At 41.7% G+C, this 20,597-nt stretch overlaps 1 protein-coding gene across 1 annotated transcript; it reads right to left on the bottom strand.

Annotated features, from left to right (window-relative positions):
• Window positions 1-10,531: 10,531 nt before the first annotated feature.
• LOC145342608 (putative G-protein coupled receptor 139) lies at window positions 10,532-20,165 on the bottom strand. Its single transcript, XM_080188152.1, has 2 exons — window positions 20,105-20,165; window positions 10,532-11,457 (listed from the first exon to the last, which is right to left on the bottom strand). Exons 1-2 carry the CDS (start codon window positions 20,163-20,165, stop codon window positions 10,532-10,534), a joined length of 987 nt encoding a protein of 328 aa, XP_080044278.1.
• Window positions 20,166-20,597: the final 432 nt, after the last annotated feature.

Genomic DNA, 20,597 nt, shown 5'->3' with positions numbered 1-20,597 from the left:
GACTGCAATGATTCAAGAAGGCAGCTCACCAACACCTTTTCAAGGGCAATTAGAGATGGGAAATAGTGCTGGTCTAATCCAATGACACCCATCTCCATTGAATGATTTTGAGAAATGACCCGGAATATCGATGAGAATACGATTCTGATAACGTATGGAAGAAATGTGGCAAATTTTCAGGGATTATTTGTCTGGAGTTCTGCATAGCAACATTCCCATGAGACAGAGAAATTATGGTAGGTTACAGGAACCGTGGTGTACAAAGGTGTATAATACGTGGTGTATAAATCTAGGAAAGAAGAAAAGAAAAGCTTACAAAAGGTTCAGGGAGCTAGGTAATGTTAGAGATCTAGAAGAATATACGGTAATAGGAAGGATCTTAAGAAGGAAATTAGGAGAGCCAGAAGGGGTCATGAGAACATAAGAACATAAGAACATAAGAAATAGGAGCAGGAGTAGGCCATCTGGCCCTTCGAGCCTGCCCCGCCATTCAATAAGATCATGGCTGATCTGTCGTGGCTCAGTTCCACTTTCCCGCCCTCTCCCCATAACCCTTAATCCCCTCTCTTATCAAAAACCCATCAACCCGCTTCTTAAAAATATTTAGCGAGGCAGCCTCCACCACTTCAACGGGCAGAGAATTCCAGAGATTCACCACCCTTTGAGTGAAGAAGTTCCTCCTCAACTCCGTTCTGAACCGCCCCCCCTTTATCTTGAGGCTGTGCCCCCTAGTCCTACTGTCTTTTTTGAGCGGGAAGAGTCTTTCCACCTCTATCCTATCCATCCCATTCATCATCTTATACGTCTCAATGAGATCTCCCCTCATTCTTCTAAACTCTAACGAGTACAAGCCTAGTTTATTCAGCCTCTCCTCATAGCTCAACCCCCTCAACTCCGGTATCAGCCTAGTAAACCTCCTCTGCACTCCCTCCAGGGCCAAAATATCCTTGCGCAGGTGCGGCGCCCAAAACTGCACACAGTACTCCAGCTGCGGCCTCACCAATGCCCTATACAGCTGCAGCAAGACCTCCCTACTTTTATATTCAATCCCCCTCGCTATGAAGGCCAGCATCCCATTCGCCTTCCTGACCACCTGCTGCACTTGCAGGCTGGGTTTTTGTGACTCATGCACAAGGACCCCGAGGTCCCTCTGCACCGTCGCCTGCTGCAGTTTTTCGCCACGTAAGTAATAGTCCTTCCTACCATTCTTCCTACCAAAGTGGACCACCTCACACTTGCCAACATTAAATTCCATTTGCCATTTCCTGGCCCATTCGCCCAGCCTATCTAGATCCTTCTGCAGACTCTCCACACCCTCCGCACAATTTGCCTTTCCCCCAATCTTGGTGTCATCAGCAAATTTCGACACCCTACACTCGGTTCCCTCCTCCAGATCATCTATATAAATGGTAAATAGCTGAGGCCCCAGCACCGACCCCTGGGGCACCCCACTAGTCACCAACCGCCAATCCGAATAGCACCCATTGACCCCCACTCTCTGCCTCCTATTTGACAACCAATCCTCTATCCACGCTAACACCCTACCCCCAACTCCATGTCCTCTGACCTTCTGCAGTAACCTCTTGTGAGGTACCTTATCAAACGCCTTCTGAAAATCCAGAAAGACCACATCCACCGGCTCTCCTCTATCCACCGCCCTAGACACATCCTCATAGAACTCCAGTAAAAGGCCTTGGCAGGCAGGATTAAGGAAAACCCCAAGGCATTCTACAAGTATGTGAAGAGCAAGAGGATAAGACGTGAAAGAATAAGACCTATCAAGTGTGACGGTGGGAAAGTTTGTATGGAGCCGGAAGAAATAGCAGAGGTACTTAATGAATACTTTACTCCAGTATTCACTATGGAAAAGGATCTTGGTGGTTGTAGTGCAGACTTGCAGTGGACTGAAAAGCTTGAGCATGTAGATATTAAGAAAGAGGATGTGTTGGAGCTTTTGAAAAGCATCAAGTTAGTTAAGTCACTGGGACCAGATAGGATGTACCCCAGGCTAATGTGGGAGGCAAGGGAGGAGATTGCTGAGCTTCTGGTGATGATCTTTGCATCATCAATGAAGATGGGAGAGGTTCCGGAGGATTGGAGAATTGTGGATGTTGTTCCTTTATTCAACAAAGGGAGTAGAGATAGCCCTGGAAATTATAGACCAGTGAGTCTAACCTCAGTGGTTGCTAAGTTGAAGGAGAAGATATTGAGAGGCTGGATTTATGAACATTTGGAGAGGTATAGTATTACTAAGGATAGTCAGCATGGCTTTGTTAAAGGCAGATCATGCCTTATGAGTCTGACTGAATTTTTTGAGGATGTGACTAAACACATTGATGAAGGAAGAGCAGTAGATGTGGTATATATAGACTTTAGCAAGGCATTTGATAAGATGCCCCATGCAAGGTTAATTGAGAAAATGAGGGGGCACGGGATCCAAGGGAACATTACATTGTGGATCCAGGACTGGCTTGCCCACAGAAGTTACAGAGTGGTTATAGAAGGGTCATATTCTGCATGGAGGTCAGTCACTGGTGGAGTGCCCCAGGGATCTGTTCTGGGACTCTTACTCTTCGATGTTTTTTATAAGTGACCTGGATGAGGAAGAAGAGGGATGGGTTGGTAAGTTTGCTGATGACACAAAGATTGGAGGTGTTGTGGATAGTGTGGAGGGATGTCAGAAGTTGCAGTGAGACATTGATAGAATGCAAGATTGGGCTGAGAAGTGGCAGATGGAGTTCAACCCAGATAAGTGTGAAGTGGTTCATTTTGGCAAATAGGATGGCAGAATATAATACTAATGGTAGGACACTTGGCAGTGTGGAAGATCAGAAGGATCTTGGGGTCCAAGTTCATAGGATGCTTAAAGCAGCTGCGCAGGTTGAAGCTGTGTTAAGAAGGCGAATGGTGTACTGGCCTTTATCAATCGAAGAATTGAGTTTAGAAGTCGAGAGATAATGTTGCAGATATATAGGACCGTGGTCAGACCCCACTTAGAGTACTGTGCTCAGTTCTGGTCACCTCATTACAGGAAGGATGTGGAAGCCATAGAAAGGGTGCAGAGGAGATTTACAAGGATGTTGCCTGGACTGGGGAGCATGCCTTATGAGGATAGGTTGAGTGAGCTTGACCTTTTCTCTTGGAGAGACGAAGGATGAGGGGTGACCTGATAGAGATGTACAAGATGTTGAGAGGTATTGATTGAGTGGATTCTCAGAGGCTTTTTCCCAGGGCTGAAATGGTTGTCACAAGAGGACACAGGTTGAAGGTGCTGGGGAGTAGGTACAGAGGAGATGTCAGGGGTAAGTTTTTCACTCAGAGTTGTGGGTGTGTGGAATGGGCTGCCAGCAATGGTGGTGGCGGCGGATTCGATAGGGTCTTTTAAGAGACTTTCTACATTACTAGGTAAGCCTAGTAATCTCTAAGGTAGGGACATGTTCAGCACAACTTTTGTGGGCTGAAGGGTCTGGATTGTGCTGTAGTTTTTCTATGTTTCTAAGATAGAAAACGGTTGGGGTCCAGTCTGGCTTTGTAATGCACCTTTGATTTCTGGTGCATGATCCTGACAAAAAGTGAGGCCTCATCCAAGATTGAAAATTACAATTCCTTGTGTGGTTTTGAATTATTGAACTCAATAACAATGCATATTGAGGAATAGTTTTTTTAAGTTGGCTGGAATTCTCCGGCCGTTCACATTGATGGGACTCTCTGTAGCAAACTACACACCACTACTCGCTGGCAGGAAACACGTGGCTGGCAGGCTGGAGAATCTCACCCTTTGCATTTGGTTGGCTTAAATAGGGAGTGCCTTGTGGAAAAGTGGCTCTTTCAGTGGCTAAACATTTCCTAGGTGTGGAAGAGGTCAGTTGGAGTGGTTTACAAGTGGTGGCTAAGACAAACTGTTTGGATTTGGTGAATAAGATGGCTGTTGACAGTACCCAGGGGAGTGAAGAAGGCGGAGATAATTTCAGAGATAGCTCAGCAGTTAGTTTGCTGAAAACACAGTTTGAGCATTGGAATTGGCCAGAATTCAATTATAAATGAAACAAACGCAACACGTGAAAGAACTGAGACAGCCTGAACAAGAAAAAGAAATGAGACAGCTAGAGTTGCAATTAAAAGAAAGGATATTGGAAAATAAGAAATGGCAAAGGAAAAAGAGCATTTGAACTTCAAGAATTGAGATGAAAATTTCAACTTCAAATGGTAAAAAAGCAAAGGCTTCAAACTGAGTTTAACAACAGGAATGGCATTTGATTTTGAATTAGGTTTTTTTTTACAAAGGTACTTAACTTCGAGATTTTGGCCTCATTGTTCCACCGGAACAAGCAGAGAGGGGAGTAATTTTTTTTCAGGAGAGCTGGGAGGTATGAGTACTTAATTTTGAACTTATTTTTTGGAGTATTTTTCCCCAGAGTAGCAGGAATCAGGAAACCGGAAGTAGGCCGCAGAGAGGCCTGGGAAGATTTTTTGCCCAATAAATTTGAATGGCGAAGAAACCCAAGACCCTACGTATGGAAAGTCTCCCACCCTCCCCCCTCCTCTAACCTTAGAAACAAGACTGAGTGAGAGCAAGTAAACTTTATTTCTGTCCCTTTCTTTTCTTCTTTTCTCTCTTTCATCTCTTAGTAAGTGAAGTTAGCAGGTATGTCAGTGCAGACAGTGCAATGTTGCTCCTGCAGAATGTTTAGGTGAGGGATGCCATCAGTGTCCCTGCTGATTTCACTGTGAGAAGTGCACCCATTTCCAGCTCCCCAAAAAAAATGTTAGGGAACTGGAGCTGGAGCTGGATGAACTTAGGATCACTCGGGAGGCAGAGGTGGAAGCTTCAGGGATGTAATTACTCCAAAGAATGAAGATAGATGGGTGACAGCGAAAGGGGCTGGGAGGAAGCAGCCAGTACAGGGATCCCCTGTGGTTGTTCCCCTCGGCAACAAATATACCGCTTTGGATACTGTTGGGGGGGAAACGACTTACCACTGGTAAGATGCAGTGACCAGATCTCCAGCACTGAGTCCATCCCTGTGACTCAGAAGGGAAGGGGGGAAAGCAGGAGAGCAATAGTTACTGGGGACTTGATGGTTAGAGGGACAGATAGGAGGTTCTGTGACAGAGAAAGAGACTCACGGATGGTATGTTGCCTCTCAGGTGCCAGGGTCCATGATGTCTCGGACTGTGTTTTCAGGATCCTTAAGTGGAAGGGGGAACGGTCACAGCCATGGTACACATCGGTACTAATGACATAGGTAAGAGAAGGGACGGGGATTTAAAACAGGACTTTAGGGAGCTAGGGTGGAAGCTGAGAGCCAGGGTAAACCATATTGTCATCTCTGGTTTGTTGCTTGTGCCACTTGCTAGCGAGTTGAGGAACAGGGAGAGAGAGCAGCTAAACACATTTATTAACAGAGGGTTTGAGTTTGAGAGCTGTGGGGTTATGCAGCAACTGCACAGGACCTTGGTGAGACCACATTTGGAATATTGTGTTCAGTTTTGGTCACTCAGTATAAGAAGAATGTGGAAGCATTGGAGAGAGTGCAGAGGAGATTTACCAGGATGTTGCTTTGTTTGGATGGTAGGTCTTATGAGGAAAGGTTGAGGGAGTTGGAGCTTTTCTCTTTGGAGTGGAGGAGGATGAAGGGTGACTTAATAGAGGTTTATAAGATGATGAGGGGATAGATAGTCTCTGAACGTCCATTCTATTTCCTCAGGTGAATGTAGCTGTTATTAGGGGGCATAACTATAAGGTTCATGGTGGGAGATATAGGAGAGATGTCCAAGGTAGGTTCTTTACTCAGAGAGGTTAGGATGTGGAATGGGCTGCCTGCTGTGATAGTGGAGTCGGACACTTTAGGAACTTTCAAGAGGTTATTGGATAGGCACATGGAGCACACCAGAATGATACGGAGCGGGATAGTTTGTTCTTGGTTTCGGATAAAGCTTGGCACAACATTGAGGGCCGAAGGGCCTGTACTGTGCTGTACTGTTCTATGTTATAAATCAATATTTGGTTTTCAGAATTTCAATCTGAGGGATGGAAACTGGGGAAAGAGAAACCCTCAGGTGGTCAAGAGAAAGGATATATTATTGGAGATTGCGGGGATTGTTTACATCACATTAAAATGGAAGTTTATGAGGGCGGAAGAGAAATCGAAACCTTAGGTGTTTTTACTGTAATAAAGTCAGATACAAAGTTGAATTTTTGGTGGCTTAAGGGAAGTACTGGGAAGATAGATGTATTAAACAGGATAAGCCAGTTGGGTCATCAAAACCATGGCTGAATTTGAAGAGGCACAAAAGAATGTACAGCCTGTTCAGAAGTTGGTTGATATGCAAGTGTCAGATCTTTTAAAATTCATTTGTGTAAGGTTTACTCACGTGTACAAGGTGGAGTCAGTAAAGACACCAAGATCTTAAGGGATGCATAAGTCAATCTTTAATGGTGAGGGATGAGTAGATATATAGTTTGGAAGGAGTATTGCTGAAAAAGATAATATGTGAAATTAGTTGTGAAAAAAGTGGTGTTCCGTTATGTAAAGTAAGGTTGTAGAGTTTGGTGAAAAGTGGTGAAATGCTGGTGGGAGTAGTAGAGAAATCATCTTTTTCAAGAGTATAATTTATCCTGGGTAATGATGTACCTAGATCACAGGTGGGAATACTGCCTACAGTGGTTGTAAAGCAAGTAGAAAATCAAACAACTGAGGTATTGCAGGAAGTGTATCCTGAGATGTTTCCAGAATGTGTGGTAACAAGATTACAAAGACGTAAGTTGAGACAGGAGGAGAAGAAAGCAAAAAGTAAGGATAAGAATTGTAAGGTTCAATTGTCAGAAAAAATCTTGGATCAGGTGGTTGGTAAAGAAGAAGAACAGGTGAAGAATGAAGCAGATATCCTTAGTTCAGAAACATTAGCATAATTACAACAGAAAGATGGAGAGATGAAGCAGTTGTATCAGGAAGCATAGAAGTAGAATCTGAGCATATACCAGAATGTTATATTAGAAGTAATGTCTTAGTGAGGAAGTGGAGACCTTTACATATTCAGGTGAATGAAAAATGGCCAGAAGTTTTATTATTGGTGGGTTGTAGAATTACAGTAGCACATGAAGCTGGAGTTGGAAGTCAGTTACGAGTAAGGAAAATTCAATTGGAAATATAAAAGTACATTTTATTGGCCTTGACTGCATAAGAATGTGGCTGAATTTTGTCATAAATGGGAAAACATCAAGCAGTATTCAAATCAGTACCAATATCACCCATTGCAACATTTATGGAACATTTCATTAGGGTCCCAATTGATTGCATGGGAATCAGTATTTGTTGACCATAACGTATCTATCTACGAGATTTCCCGAGCTCTTTCCATTATGTAGTATTACAGTTGAAAGGATTGTAGAGGAGTTACTTAATTTTTCGCCAGATGTGGACTGCCCACAGAAATCCAATCACATCAAGGATGAGATTTTACTTTGAAATTATTCAGTGAAATTATCGAAAGCTTATGTGCAATTTAAATTGATTGCATATCTTCCAGAATCTCAAAGAGCAATAGAACCATAGAACATTACAGCACAGAAACAGGCCTTTTGGCCCTTCTTGTCTGTGCCGAACCATTTTTCTGCGTAGTCCCACTGACCTGCACCTGGACCATATCCCTCCACACCCCTCTCATCCATGTACCTGTCCAAGTTTTTCTTTAGTGCTAAAAGTGAACCCGCATTTACTACATCATCCAGCAGCTCATTCCACACTCCCACCATTCAGTGTGAAGATCACCACCACCACCCCCGCCCAAATATTCCCTTTTAAACTTTTCTTTCTTCATCCTTAACCCATGTCCTCTAGTTTCTTTCTCCCCTAGCCTCAGTGGAAAAAGCCTGCTTGCATTCACTCTGTCTATACCCATCATAATTTTATACACCTCTATCAAATCTCCTCTCATTCTTCTATGCTTCAGGGAATAAAGTCCTAACCTATTCAACCTTTCTCCGTTACTCAGTTTCTTAAGTCCCGGCAACATCCTCGTGAACCTTCTCTGCACTCTTTCAACCTTATTAGTATCCTCCCTGTAATTATGTGATCAAAACTGCACACAATACTCTAATAATACTCTAATAATTCGGCCTCATCAATGTCTTATACAATCTCACCATAACATTCCAGAACACTGGCATCAAACTTAAAAGACTATGTTGAGGGCCTATAGGCAGGATTATTCAGATGATTAGGATAAAGGTATTCCATTTCTACTTCTTGCAATTAGGGATGCACTTAATGAGTCAACAAAATTCAGTCCATCTGTATCAATTTTTGGTCATGAGGTAAGAGGCCCACACAAATTGATCAAGGAGAAATTGGTGAGTTAGTGTTCTGAGATGACATTGTTGGACCATGTGTCAAACTTTAGGGAGAGATTAACTAGAGCTGGTGAGTTGGCTAGACAGCATCGAAAGGGGAACAGCATATGATGAGAAAAGAAACAGATAAGAGATCAAAATTCATAGTTCTGTTATTGGGGAGAAAGTATTAGCAGTATTACAAGTATGGATGATACTGTGCTATTGATTTATTAATTTAAGGGGAACTGCTTTAAGGTTCAGTGTTTTGTTACAGGGTTGTTTAGCTGGAATGCAGTAGATGCTGTAAAGCAGGATAATTACTTATTTTAACCATGTAATGTGTATTTTGCAAAAGACTTAATGCATGCTTGTTTACAAAAGGTCCAACTGGGTGTTGTTTTGATTAAAAGAATGTATACTCAAACTTACGCTCCAGAGTAATGTGACAATAGATTAATGTGAGGAACTAGTCTGAAGCAAGAAACAGGTTTATCTTTTTTATTTTTTTTATAGGCTATTGCTGACTGGCACTGTTTAGAGGTCTGCTCTCTTTTGCCATAAAATCTCCCTCTGCAAAGCCAGTTTGAAGGCTGTTAACCGAGTTAAAGCGAGTATGCCTGGGTCTGCTAACTATACTTAAAGCATGGTTTAAGTCCACAAGAGAAATATTGCTTAACTGGAACTGAAATGATGAAAAATTAGAACTTGGAGGTTTTTTCATGTTTAAAGATTGTTCAACTGTTAAGAGTTAAACCATTTCTTTCTGTTAGAGTTATATTTAAACTGTATTATGAAGAAAGCTTGTTTTGATAAATCCCAAATTTGTCAGTGGACTTACTTGCAAGGTTATGTCTCCTTTCCTCACATTTATGTGTTGAGTATGGGGTATGTCTACTTGAACATTTTCTTTTGGATGGAAAAAGATTTTTTGCTTATTTGAGCCAATTTCACCCCATTCCTGCTGGTGGAAGAGTCTGTGGTGGATGAGTCTCAGGTGTAGGCTGAGATCTAAATGTACCTCTATGGATAACAACCATCTGGCAGATTTCCTTGAATGGCTAATATTAATTCAAAGAGATGGTCTGTGGTCAGATCCATCTGCTTTATTGGTTCTATGCAATTAAATTGTTCCAATAATATGCTTCAACACATTCATACTGGTGGCCCTTGTACCTTAGTGTCAATACTTGATATTCTGGACAATCGTTAAGTATATATTCTAATAATCAATAAATAATACTCATCTAGATGTCACACGCTAATCTCTTGAGCAATACTTGTTGGAGTACAGTGGTCAGTGGCACAGATTGGCAAAAATAGATAGAAACATACATTTACAGAAAGGAAACATGAGGCAAATATTGAAGTGAGCAAAACTACCTTCAGTTATTAAAAATGAGAACTTTACACAAGTCATATAAATAACTTAATAATCCTGGTTCCTTCCATTAATACTGTCTAAGGATATAGGGTAGCAAAAGATCTTTGAGTATCAACATGTGCATTTGTATGAACCATTCACTAGAAATTCATTAAAAAGGCAGGATGTTGAGCAGTAAATGTCTTCACTGGTGGCTGACGAGGAGCAAATACCCTCACTAGAAGTTGCGGAGGAGTAAATACTTGTCCCCACAAGCTGCTGACTGACTGATGGGTCAAGCTAACTTAGGGCAGTATGTTGGCACAGTACTGCTACCCAGATGACTGTCTCTGTGGAGAATGCACTTTCTTGGTGTGTCTGCATGGATTTCCTCTGATTGCTCTGGTTTCCTCCCACAGACAAAGGTGTGGAGGTTAGGTGGATTGGCCATGCTAAATTGCCCCTTAATGTCCCAAGATGTGTCGGTAAAATGGATTAGACATGGGAAATCTGTAAATTACCGGAATAGGGTGGGGGAGAGGGCGGACATTGACTCGATTCATTTATTGTGGCATTAATGGCGAAGTTTCACTGTTTCTTGTTTGTATAATTGTCCATCTTCTTTTGCATTTTATTTATTTACCAATAAATTTTAAAACTAAGAATTATGCTGGCTATTTTTTCACAACTATATCAGTCCGATCGACGTGGGCTCCAAGCTAGATATCACTGCAGCAGTTTTAAAATGGCACAGTATTCAAAATATTTCAACAGTGTTTTGTGCTTTAAGGAATGAACTTCGCTGAAAATTCAGAGTGTGTCAAGCAGGAAAGTGGTCAGTTCTTGTTGTAGTCACCATTTTTAACAAACTCGATAATGAGAACAAAGGGATAAGTGAGCACATTCTTAAATTCCTCTCTGAATTTGTTCTGAGTCACAACATAAATACAAGTGTTGCTGCAAGAACTAAGGAGCTGGAGCATCGGCCCAATGTAACCAATCACGAATGGAAGACGATTTTTGAGCAGACGATCCAGTATGCTATTTAATGTAATCCGTTCATGGATGGAGTACACAGCTTGTGTCATCCACAACAAAATAAAGCTTGCTGACATACTGAAGAGCAGGACGATGGACTTCCTGCGATTTGCCATCTCTGGATCTTTGTTCTTGTCCTGCTCACTGTCCGCCCGGAGCCGTCTACGGACTTTATTCGCCAAGGTAATATTCCTGATGGTGAGAGCATTGAAGGCTAGGATCAGAACAAATGGGAGCAGCGGAACTGATGCATGGTGAAATAAACTAAATGCCTTCCACAGAGGTGAGGTATAGTAGCTGAGTTTCACCATGCAGAACAATGGAATATTAATGAGATAGACAGCTTCATATCGAAAGTACCAAGGGATGTTCTTCAAAGAGCTCAGCACAATCACTGCTCCAATAACAATCACTGCAGTTCTCCAGGTGCAATATTTGATTTTCAGTTTCTGATAACAAATGGCCACAAATCGATCAAAGGTAAAACCAACTGTGAACCAAACAGAAAGATCTTTGGCTGCATGAGTGAGACAATCCAGGAGACCACACAGGGTAATGTCATTTGAGAATAGCGCAATGGAATAAAGTGGAATAATCTGGTTCATGATCACATCAGTGAGGATAACAGTAAGATCAGCTGATGCCATTGCCAGCAGGTAGCAGGTGATACTTTGCGAGAGGCCACACCTTCCTCTTAATAAGATCAGAATCACCAGCATGTTAACTGAGAAGTCAGAGCAAAACAGATGAAGGGAATTAATCATCGGAAAAGTAATACAACTGCACAAGATTTTCAGAATACATCAGTTTTCTTACTACATTCAGCAAAAAGAGATTAGTTTAATCACCAAACCTGGGCAATGCTACCAGTGGAGACTGGACAGTGCTATCAATTTGAAATGGTGACCAATCAATAGAATGATATTATGTTATTGAAATGAAACTGATGCTCAGATCTGGCCAGTGCTGTGAATTAAAAACTGATCTAGACAATGCCAACAAATGGAGACTAATTATCTGATCTGCATGGTTCTATGAAATGGAGACCTTGGGCAGTGCAGTAATCTGTGAAGTGTTAGAAGACTAAAGTATGGACTTTAGCAGATCCTGATCTCCGACCTTGGGCTGTTTTCTTAAATGGCATAAGTAGTCTCACAACACCAGGTTAAAGTCCAACAGGTTTACTTGGTAGCAAAAGCCACTAGCTTTCATAGCTCTGACCCTTCGACAGTGAGTGGGAGTTCTATTCACAAACAGGGCATAGAAAGACACACACTCAATTTACAAAATAATGGTTGGAATGCGAGTCTTTACAGGTAATCAAGTCTTAAAGGTAAGACAGTGTGAGTGGAGAGAGTGTTAAGCACAGGTTAAAGAGATGTCTACTGTCTCCAGACAGGACAATTTGCAACTCCAGGCAAGTCGCGGGGGTTACAGTTAGTGACATGAACCCAAGATCCCGGTTGAGGCTGTCCTCATGTGTGCGGAACTTGGCTTTCAGTCTCTGCTCAACGACTCTGCGCTGTCGTGTATTGTGAAGGCCACCTTGGAGAACGCTCCAAAGATCAGAGGCTGAATGCCCGTGACCACTGAAATGTTCCCCAACAGGAAGGGAAGAGTCTTGCCTGGTGATTGTCAAGCGGTGTTCGTTCATCTGTTGTCGTAGGGTCTGCGTGGTCTCCCTTATGTACCATGCCTCAGGACATCCTTTTCTGCAGCAAATCAGGTAGACAACGTTGGCCGAGTTGCAAGAGTATGTACTGTGTACCTGGTGGATGGTGTTCTCACGTGGGATGATAACATCCGTGTCGATAATCCGGTATGCCTTGCAGAGGTTGCTGTGGCAGGGTTGTGTGGTGTCGTGGTCACTGTTCTCCTGAAGGCTGGGTACTTTGCTGCGGTCAATGATCTGTTTGAGGTTGTGCGGTTGTTTGAAGGATTTGGGCCAGTGTCTGTGGGAGTTTGCGCATTCTCCCTGTGGTGGTGTGGGTTTCCTCTGGGTGCTCTGGTTTCCTCCCACACCCCAAAGATGTGCTCTTAGGCTGATTGGTGTAACAAATTGTCCCTAAATTATTCTCCCCTGAATCTGGTTTCCAATGGGGGTACCATAAGCATAGATACGGGTCAAGGGTGGTATAGGAAAAGTACATTGTTAAGATGGCGGCGCAGGCTCATTGGGCCGAAGGGCCTGTCTCCCGTGCTGTGTTGTTCTTTGTTCTTTGACCTAGAGCGGAGAAGCTATGTCATCTTCTCCAGAGCCTTCAACATGTCATTATTGAAGTCAAACATCTCGCCAAGGTTGTCACCACATCCCCATTTGCCTTCAAACAACTGCACAACCTCAGACCATTGTCTCAAACAGCATTCATTATGTTTGAAAGCATGTACTTATTTTAAGTTGTATACTGTATTTATCTTCCACAATATGGCCTCTTCTATAATGGGGAGGTCAAACTGAGGAAAGGTTCCAATGGATTGGAAAATGTTAATGTAATACCCTATACAAAAAGGGAGAGAGGCAAAATGTTGGAAATTACAGACCAGTTAATTTAACATCTATTGTTGGGAAGGTGTTAGAATCTGTTAAGGAAGCAATATCAGAACATTTGGAAAGTCAAAATGCGATCCATCAGAGTCAGCATGGTTTTATGAAAGGCAAATCATGTTTGACTAATTTGCTAGAGTCCTTCAAGGATGTAACATGTAATTTTCACAGTAACTTCATTGCAGTGTTAATGTAAACCTATTTGTGACTAATAAATAAACTTTATCCACTTTGCTTGTTAAAGTTTAATCGGGATTCTGTAGATGTAGTATATCTGGACTCCCAGAAGGCATATGAAAAGGTGCCACACAAAAGGTTAATTCATAAGGTTGGATCACATGGGATTAGGGGTAATTCATTAGCATGGACAGGTGATAGTCTGGATAAATGGGTATTTTTCTAGAATACCATGAACAGACAGATGACAGAGCAGCATAACAAACCCAGTGAGAATCTGGTAAGTTACAAGAAGACTCAAGACAAAGTAATTGAATTTCACAGTGGGAAGGGAAAGTAGTTGAAGGATATTTATGCACTGCATGGGGCTCCTCAGGTCAGAGTATGTTCCTCTGGAAGATTACACAGGGAAACAAAATGAATAAGAACTTAAAGGAGCAGTTGGCAGAGAAGACTCAGGGATATTCAATATTCTAAGAGGTTCAAGATAAAGACTGCAACACTGAAAGAACAGTTGCATATCTGGAAGAAGCCTTGGAAGAACATTACATTTCCAAAGAGGTATACAAATGTCAAAAATCAAGAACATAGAACGGCAAGTGAAGGTGAAGGTTCCCTCTAAAGAGTGTGAAATGTTTCATTAAACAATTGGTAGAAATGCGCTTACAGAATATGAGCTTGACAAATAAAACAGAGAAATTGTACTTAGGCAAGGAAAATCTGATCATTTAGAGAACTACCACATATAAAAGATGAATTTGATAAGCAAAAAAGAGAACTGATGAAAAGACTGGAGTACTGCTCACAGGAAGTAGAAAATGTAAAAATGGGCTTGCAACCTTAACTGATGAACATGTACAAACAAAATCAACAAATAAAACTTGAACTTCAAGCATCAAGCATCCCCAGTAAACATTGTGAAAAAAATTTTGAAATAGAAGAACGGATTACCGAAGAATTTGAAACATAGAAAAACTACAGCACAATACAGGCCCTTTAGTCCACAAAGTTGTGCCGAACATGTCAGTACCTTAGAGATTACTAGGCTTACCTATAACTCTCTCTCTTACTAAGTTCCATCTACTTATATAAAAGTCTCTTAAAAGACCCTATTGAATCCACTTCCACCACCGGCAGCCCATTCCATGCACCCACCGCTCTGAGTGAAAAACTTATCCCTAACATCTCCTGTGTCCTGACTTCCCAACACCTTAAACCTGTGCCTGCTTGTGGCAACCGTTTCAGCCCTGGGAAAAAGCCTCTAACTATCCACTTGATTAATACCTCTCAACATCTTATATACCTTTATCAGGTCACCCCTCATCCTTCGTCTCTCCAAGGAGAAAAGGCCGAGCTCCCTCAATCTATCCTCATAAGAATCCAGGCAACGTCCTTGTAAATCTCCTCTGCATCCTTTCTATGGCTTCTGCATCCTTCCTGTAATGAGGCGACCAGAACTGAGCACAATACTCCAGGTGGGGTCTGACCTGGGTCCTATTTAGTTGCAACATTATCTGTCGACTCCTAAACTCAATTCCTCGATTGATGAAGGCCAGTACACCATATGCCTTCTTAACCACAGCTTCAACCTGCGCAGCTGCTTTAAGCATCCTATGGAAGCAGTGGTATCACCTCTGCTTGAATGCAGAATTAATAATCAAAACTAATGAAATTGTTGAAGTCCAACTCAATCTGAACAATGTTATGAATGAGATATGACATATAGAAGAGCATATCCAGGCTTTGGAAGCAGAGCGGGGCTGGTGGTGATACTAAGGAACACATTGAGGCTCTAACAGGTGAGCAGAAAGAATCTGAACAGTCAGTGACCAGAAGAAACATTGTAAGCAGAACTGAATGTTCCCATGAAGGTATTCAACTTAGATACAAGGTCATAAATAACTGAATTGAAGACAATTTAATTTACCAGGGTTGTTGTTGAGCCAAACAAAAAGAATCAACAAGCAACTAATTCAGGAGAAAACAGCCAAGAAAAAACTAGAATTGTGAAATAGGTCTGAATGAAGATTCATTGTTGATCTATGAACATCAATCATACACAGCAAGGCAGCTCACACAGTGAAGGAGGAAGAGAAAGAAGTGCCAAGGAGACAAATTCAATATTTGTCCACAAAACCATCATCAGCACTTCAGGAAATTCAGCCCGTGAACCCCACATTAAAATGCATCTGCTATCTGTTTGTACAGTTCAGTGGGTTGTCTACATCCTCCTAAATTCTGACATTACCTTCCTCCAAACTTCATTTCAACTGTAAAACTTCAAATGATTCTCCTTGGACCCAAATCCATTTATATCGATCAAAAGGCTCAATGGTCTTGATACTAATCCCTCTAGGGCTCCATTACTGCTTCCCCTCAGTTTATAAACCAGTGGCCCACCACCATGATATAAAAGCAAATTACTGCAAATGCTGGAATCTGAAACAAAATCAGAAAATGCTGGAAAATCTCAGCAGGTATGGCAATACCTGCGGGGAGAGAATAGAGCCAATGTTTTCTGTTGCTTAGCAAAAATAGTATCCATGTGCCACTGCTCTCTTAACCCAAAGTTTCAAATTTGTTCAACAAAGTGTAGATGGTTCTCCAACTGAGTCTTGTTCTGTCTGTATGCATCATCCTGAATTACATATTCTACATCTGTTCAGATAAAAGTGGGGAACTCATTATGTTTATTGACTGGGGGAACATTTCAATTTAAGTAGGCACTTCACTAATGGATAAACAAGCTCAATCTACATACTGACACAGATTGTGTGGTTATTGCTAAAGCAGTGGCATTGCCTCCAATTCTGAAGAAAACCGCACACAAAGTTAGCTCTTTCCCCTAGGCTACCCCAAGTCTGGTACAACAGCAAGGGGATGTTTTGCAACAGCAGCGGAGACAACTAACAGATAAACATATCCCCACGCTAACATATTCACTTATAGCAAATCAGGACGTTCAATGTATTTAATATGTTTCACTTCAATTTTAAATTTTTACATAGTGAAATAAATAAGCACGATGAATTAAGATATAAGCTCAATGAAAATAAGTTACATTTAAAATGTATTTTAAATTATGGGTTTTTATGATTAAGGATCAATTAGCCATTCGATTGATGTAAAATTATCTTTTCAGGTTCAGTGAGTGGGTTTAGCAGTTACAAAATTATTTCATCTGTAGGATCCCTATAGTGGGCAAGGAGGCCATACAGCCCAAGGAATCTGCCTTAACTCTCGCAAAGCATTAACTCTTGCCTAGGCCTACTTCCTCTGCCTTATCGCGGTTACCCTGTGAACTTACCATAGCCAATCCACCTAACCTGCATATCTTTGGCTGTGAGAGGAAACCAGAGCACCCACAGGAAACACACACAGACACTGGGACAGCTTGCAAACTTTCAAGGACGAAATCAAATCCTGGACACAGGCACTGTGAGGCAGGAGTGCTAACCACAATGCCGCCTCATTCAAATCCCAGTTACACTTCATTCAATAAAGTTTAAGTATATCACAAACTTTTTTCACAACAGTATCAACAGCAGTTGTGTGAAAGTCCAGTAAATTCAATTGATTTTCTATTAATTGCTTGTGGGCACATCAACATTGAGAAGGTTTACAAGGATGTTGCCAGGACTTGAGAAGCTGAGTTATAGAGAAAGGTTGAATAGGTTAGGACTTTATTCCCTGAAGCGTAGTAGAATGAGGGGAGATTTGATAGAGGTGTATAAAATTATGATGGGCATAGACAGAGTGAATGCAAGCAGGCTTTTTCCACAGAGGTTAGGAGAGAAAAAAACAAAAGGATATGGGTTAAGGGTGAAGAAGGAAAAGTTTAAAGGGAATATTAGGGAGGACTTCTTCACATAGAGAGTGGTGGGAGTGTGGAATGAGCTGCCAGATGAAGTGGTGAATGCAGGCTCACTTTTAACATTTAAGAAAAACTTGGACAGGTACATGGATGAGAGGGGTATGGAGGGATATGGTCTAGGTGCAGGTCAGCAGGACTAGGCAGAAAAATGGTTTGGCACAGACAAGAAGGGCCAAAAGGCCTGTTTCTGTGCTGTAATGTTCCATGGTTCTATGGTTCTAAGCTGAGAATCACTGAAATTCTGGATTTCAGTTTTTAACAGCGTATCTGCTGCCTTCGCCAGTTGCCGTCAATTTTTGCTGGGCTAATAGTCTAAAATCTGATAGCCCTTAGTACCACCACAAATATCTTGCCTATATTCACTTTCCATTGTTAAGTATCCGTGTGGCATGAACAGAGCAATGCAAACACCCGAAAGGTAACGGTATCCCTTAAGCAGTTAGAGATAGCACTCAGAGGGAGGAGGCGTCTCCTCGAAATGAGGAATAACACTGCAAGCAGGACAAGGAAGCAAATCTCCATCGATCGTGGGGTTTGTACAGACCTCTATTTCGCTAAATTCCTCAGTTGAATTAAATGGTTATCTACAACAGGGTTACAATGAAATGTATTCAAGAAAACAGCAAAGCGATAATCAATTTTATGAATAAAAATCAATTTTCTGACACCTTGAATATTATTGTGACACCCACTTTTCAACAATGCGCAGACAGTAAAATTGGTGAGTGACACAGAGAGAGAGAATTGGAACATGGATTTACAAACTGTCCAAACCATCTGCATCGCAAAGAAAAGAGAAAAGTTGACCAAAAAAAAAGTGACACAGACGGAGAAAGAGAATGTGAGAGACAGGGGAGGCAGGGAAAGAAACAGGGAGACAGCGACGCATAGAGACCAAAGAAGTAGAGACACAGAGAACAGAAAAATGAGAGAGGCAGAGAGACAAAGGACAATGTGAATGATAGAGATGCACGCAATCGCACAGACCCAGATTTTTGATTTGATTTATTACTGGCAGAGACATATAGACACACACACACACAAATACACACACACACACACATACACACACACACACAGGCACGAGGTGCTCTCTCATGCACAGATACAGATACACACTCTCACAGATACACACACATAGAAGCAAACACTGACACACACAGAGACACTAACAGAAATGCACATGCACAGACATACACACATAGATAATCACACAGAAACACACAATCACAAAGAAAGATACGTATGCACAGACACAAAGATAAACACACAAAGACACAGATACTCTCGCACATACACAGATGAACACAGACAGCTGGACAGGCAGATAGACAGGCAAATAGAGAAGGAGAGACAGAGAGGTAGAACAATAGGAAGATAATGGGAGAAAGGCATAGAGAAGGACACAGACATATGGAGACCGATAATGAGAGTGACCCACGTGACAGGAGAGGCTTTGAGAAACATAGAAACAGAAAATATGAGCAGGAGGAGGACATTCAGCTCTACAAGCCATTAATTATGTCATGGCTAGTCATCAACTCAATAACCTGATCCCTTCCCCCATAACCTTTGATTCCTTTTGGCCCAAGTGCTATTTCTAACTGCTTCTTAAAAGCATACAATATTTTGACTTTAACTACTTTCTGTGATAGTGAAGTCCATAGGCTGACCACTTCTGGGTGAAGAAATTTCTCCTAATCTCTGTCCGAAACTGTCTATCTGTATTCTCAGTTTGTGACCCCTGGTTCTGGACGCAGCCTGATTTGGGAACAGTTTTTCTGTGTATACCCTGCCTAGGTCTGTCAAATTTTTAAAAGGTATATGAGATTTCCCCTCATTCTTCTTAACTCCAGCAAATATCATCCTGACCGACTCAATTACCCCTCATACATCAGCCCTGCCATCCCAGGAATCAGCCAGGTAAACTTTCTCTGCACTCACTCTACAGTAAGAACATACTTCCTCAGATAAGGAGAGCAAAATTACCGACATATTCCAGGTGTGGCTTCACAAGGCACTCTATAATTGCATTAGGACATTCTTGCTCCTGTGCTTGAATCCTCTCACTATGAAGATGAACACACTAGTAGCTTTTTTTAATGCCTGCTGCACCTGCATACTTACCTTCAGTGGCTGGTGTATGAAGACACCCAGGTATCGTTACACTTTCCCCTCTCAATTTATGGCCATTCAGGTAATAACCTGTCCTCCCATTTTGCTAGCAAAGTGGATAACTTCACACTTATCCACATTATACTGCATGGGTCCACTCAGAGAGCTTGAGACAGCAACATAAATCAATAAGACAGTGCCTGGCAAAGAGAGACTGTGCCAAAGCCAGAGACTGAAAGAGATTGGAGATGCTAATCAGTTAATCTATATTGATTAGCAGAAGTGGAGCAGCACCAGGTCGTCACAATATTATAGAGTTTCAACGCAATGACTGAAGATAGAACTGAACCTGACTCCAAACCATTGCTATCTGACTGCAAAACAAGAGATTCCAGATGTGTAAAATTGATATAGCTTCAAACCAGCATCCAGCACGGCTCTCACACAGTATTAAATCAGTAACCTGAAGAAAGGCAAGAGCCTGTACCAGATTATCAGAAATGGGAAAGCATCACTTCCATCCGAGATTCACATTGTTATTGCTGGCATAAAGGATTGAATGAAAATGAGAAAAGTGACATTCATTGAGCTAATATCACAAGCAGGAAATTGACAATTAGATAAAGACAATCGTGAGGGAGAACAGCAACAGTCACTTACTAGGAATAGCAACAGCAGCAAGAATAGGGTAGAAAACTTTTCGTGCCTGTATGAGTTCCATATCTGCAATCTGTAATTCACACTCCGACTCCCAGAGCCTGTCCCAGTCTCATTCCCACTCTACCTCTCTCAGGCGATGCACTAAGGGCAACTCATATTTCTAAAGGAGAGGAAACCCCAATGAGACAGGGAGAGGAAGGGGAGGTTATAACTCCCTTCATAATACTTACAGTTAGTTACACACAGCAAATTGACGACTATTGTCAAGGGTATAACATATAACGTGATGTTTAAGTAGGTGTAGCTTAGGTAGGGAAATCTTGTGAAATTCAATTATTAAGTCCCTGTCAATAAACCACAAAATAACTATATTTTATATCAAAGTGACTAATGACACATTTCACCAATACATGGGGAAATATGATGTATAAAGTATTAAAGATATTCTTAAATTCAAATATAGGTGAGCAATGCCAGAAAGGCACACAGTGCA

This window comes from Carcharhinus amblyrhynchos, chromosome 4, assembly GCF_965287045.1.
Source record: "Carcharhinus amblyrhynchos chromosome 4, sCarAmb.v2.hapA, whole genome shotgun sequence".
Lineage (NCBI taxonomy): Eukaryota > Metazoa > Chordata > Chondrichthyes > Carcharhiniformes > Carcharhinidae > Carcharhinus > Carcharhinus amblyrhynchos.
Note: the sequence above shows the minus strand (reverse complement) of the source record. Positions and strands in the feature narration are given on the sequence as shown.

Bases quoted from the DNA above. Each gene is read 5' to 3' on its own strand.
- LOC145342608 (XM_080188152.1), bottom strand. From the start codon at position 20,165: ATGGAACTCATACAGGCACGAAAAGTTTTCTACCCTATTCTTGCTGCT. The intron at 11,458-20,104 runs GTAAGTGACTGT...CTGACTTCTCAG, and splicing joins TGCTGCTGTTGCTATTCCTA to TTAACATGCTGGTGATTCTG.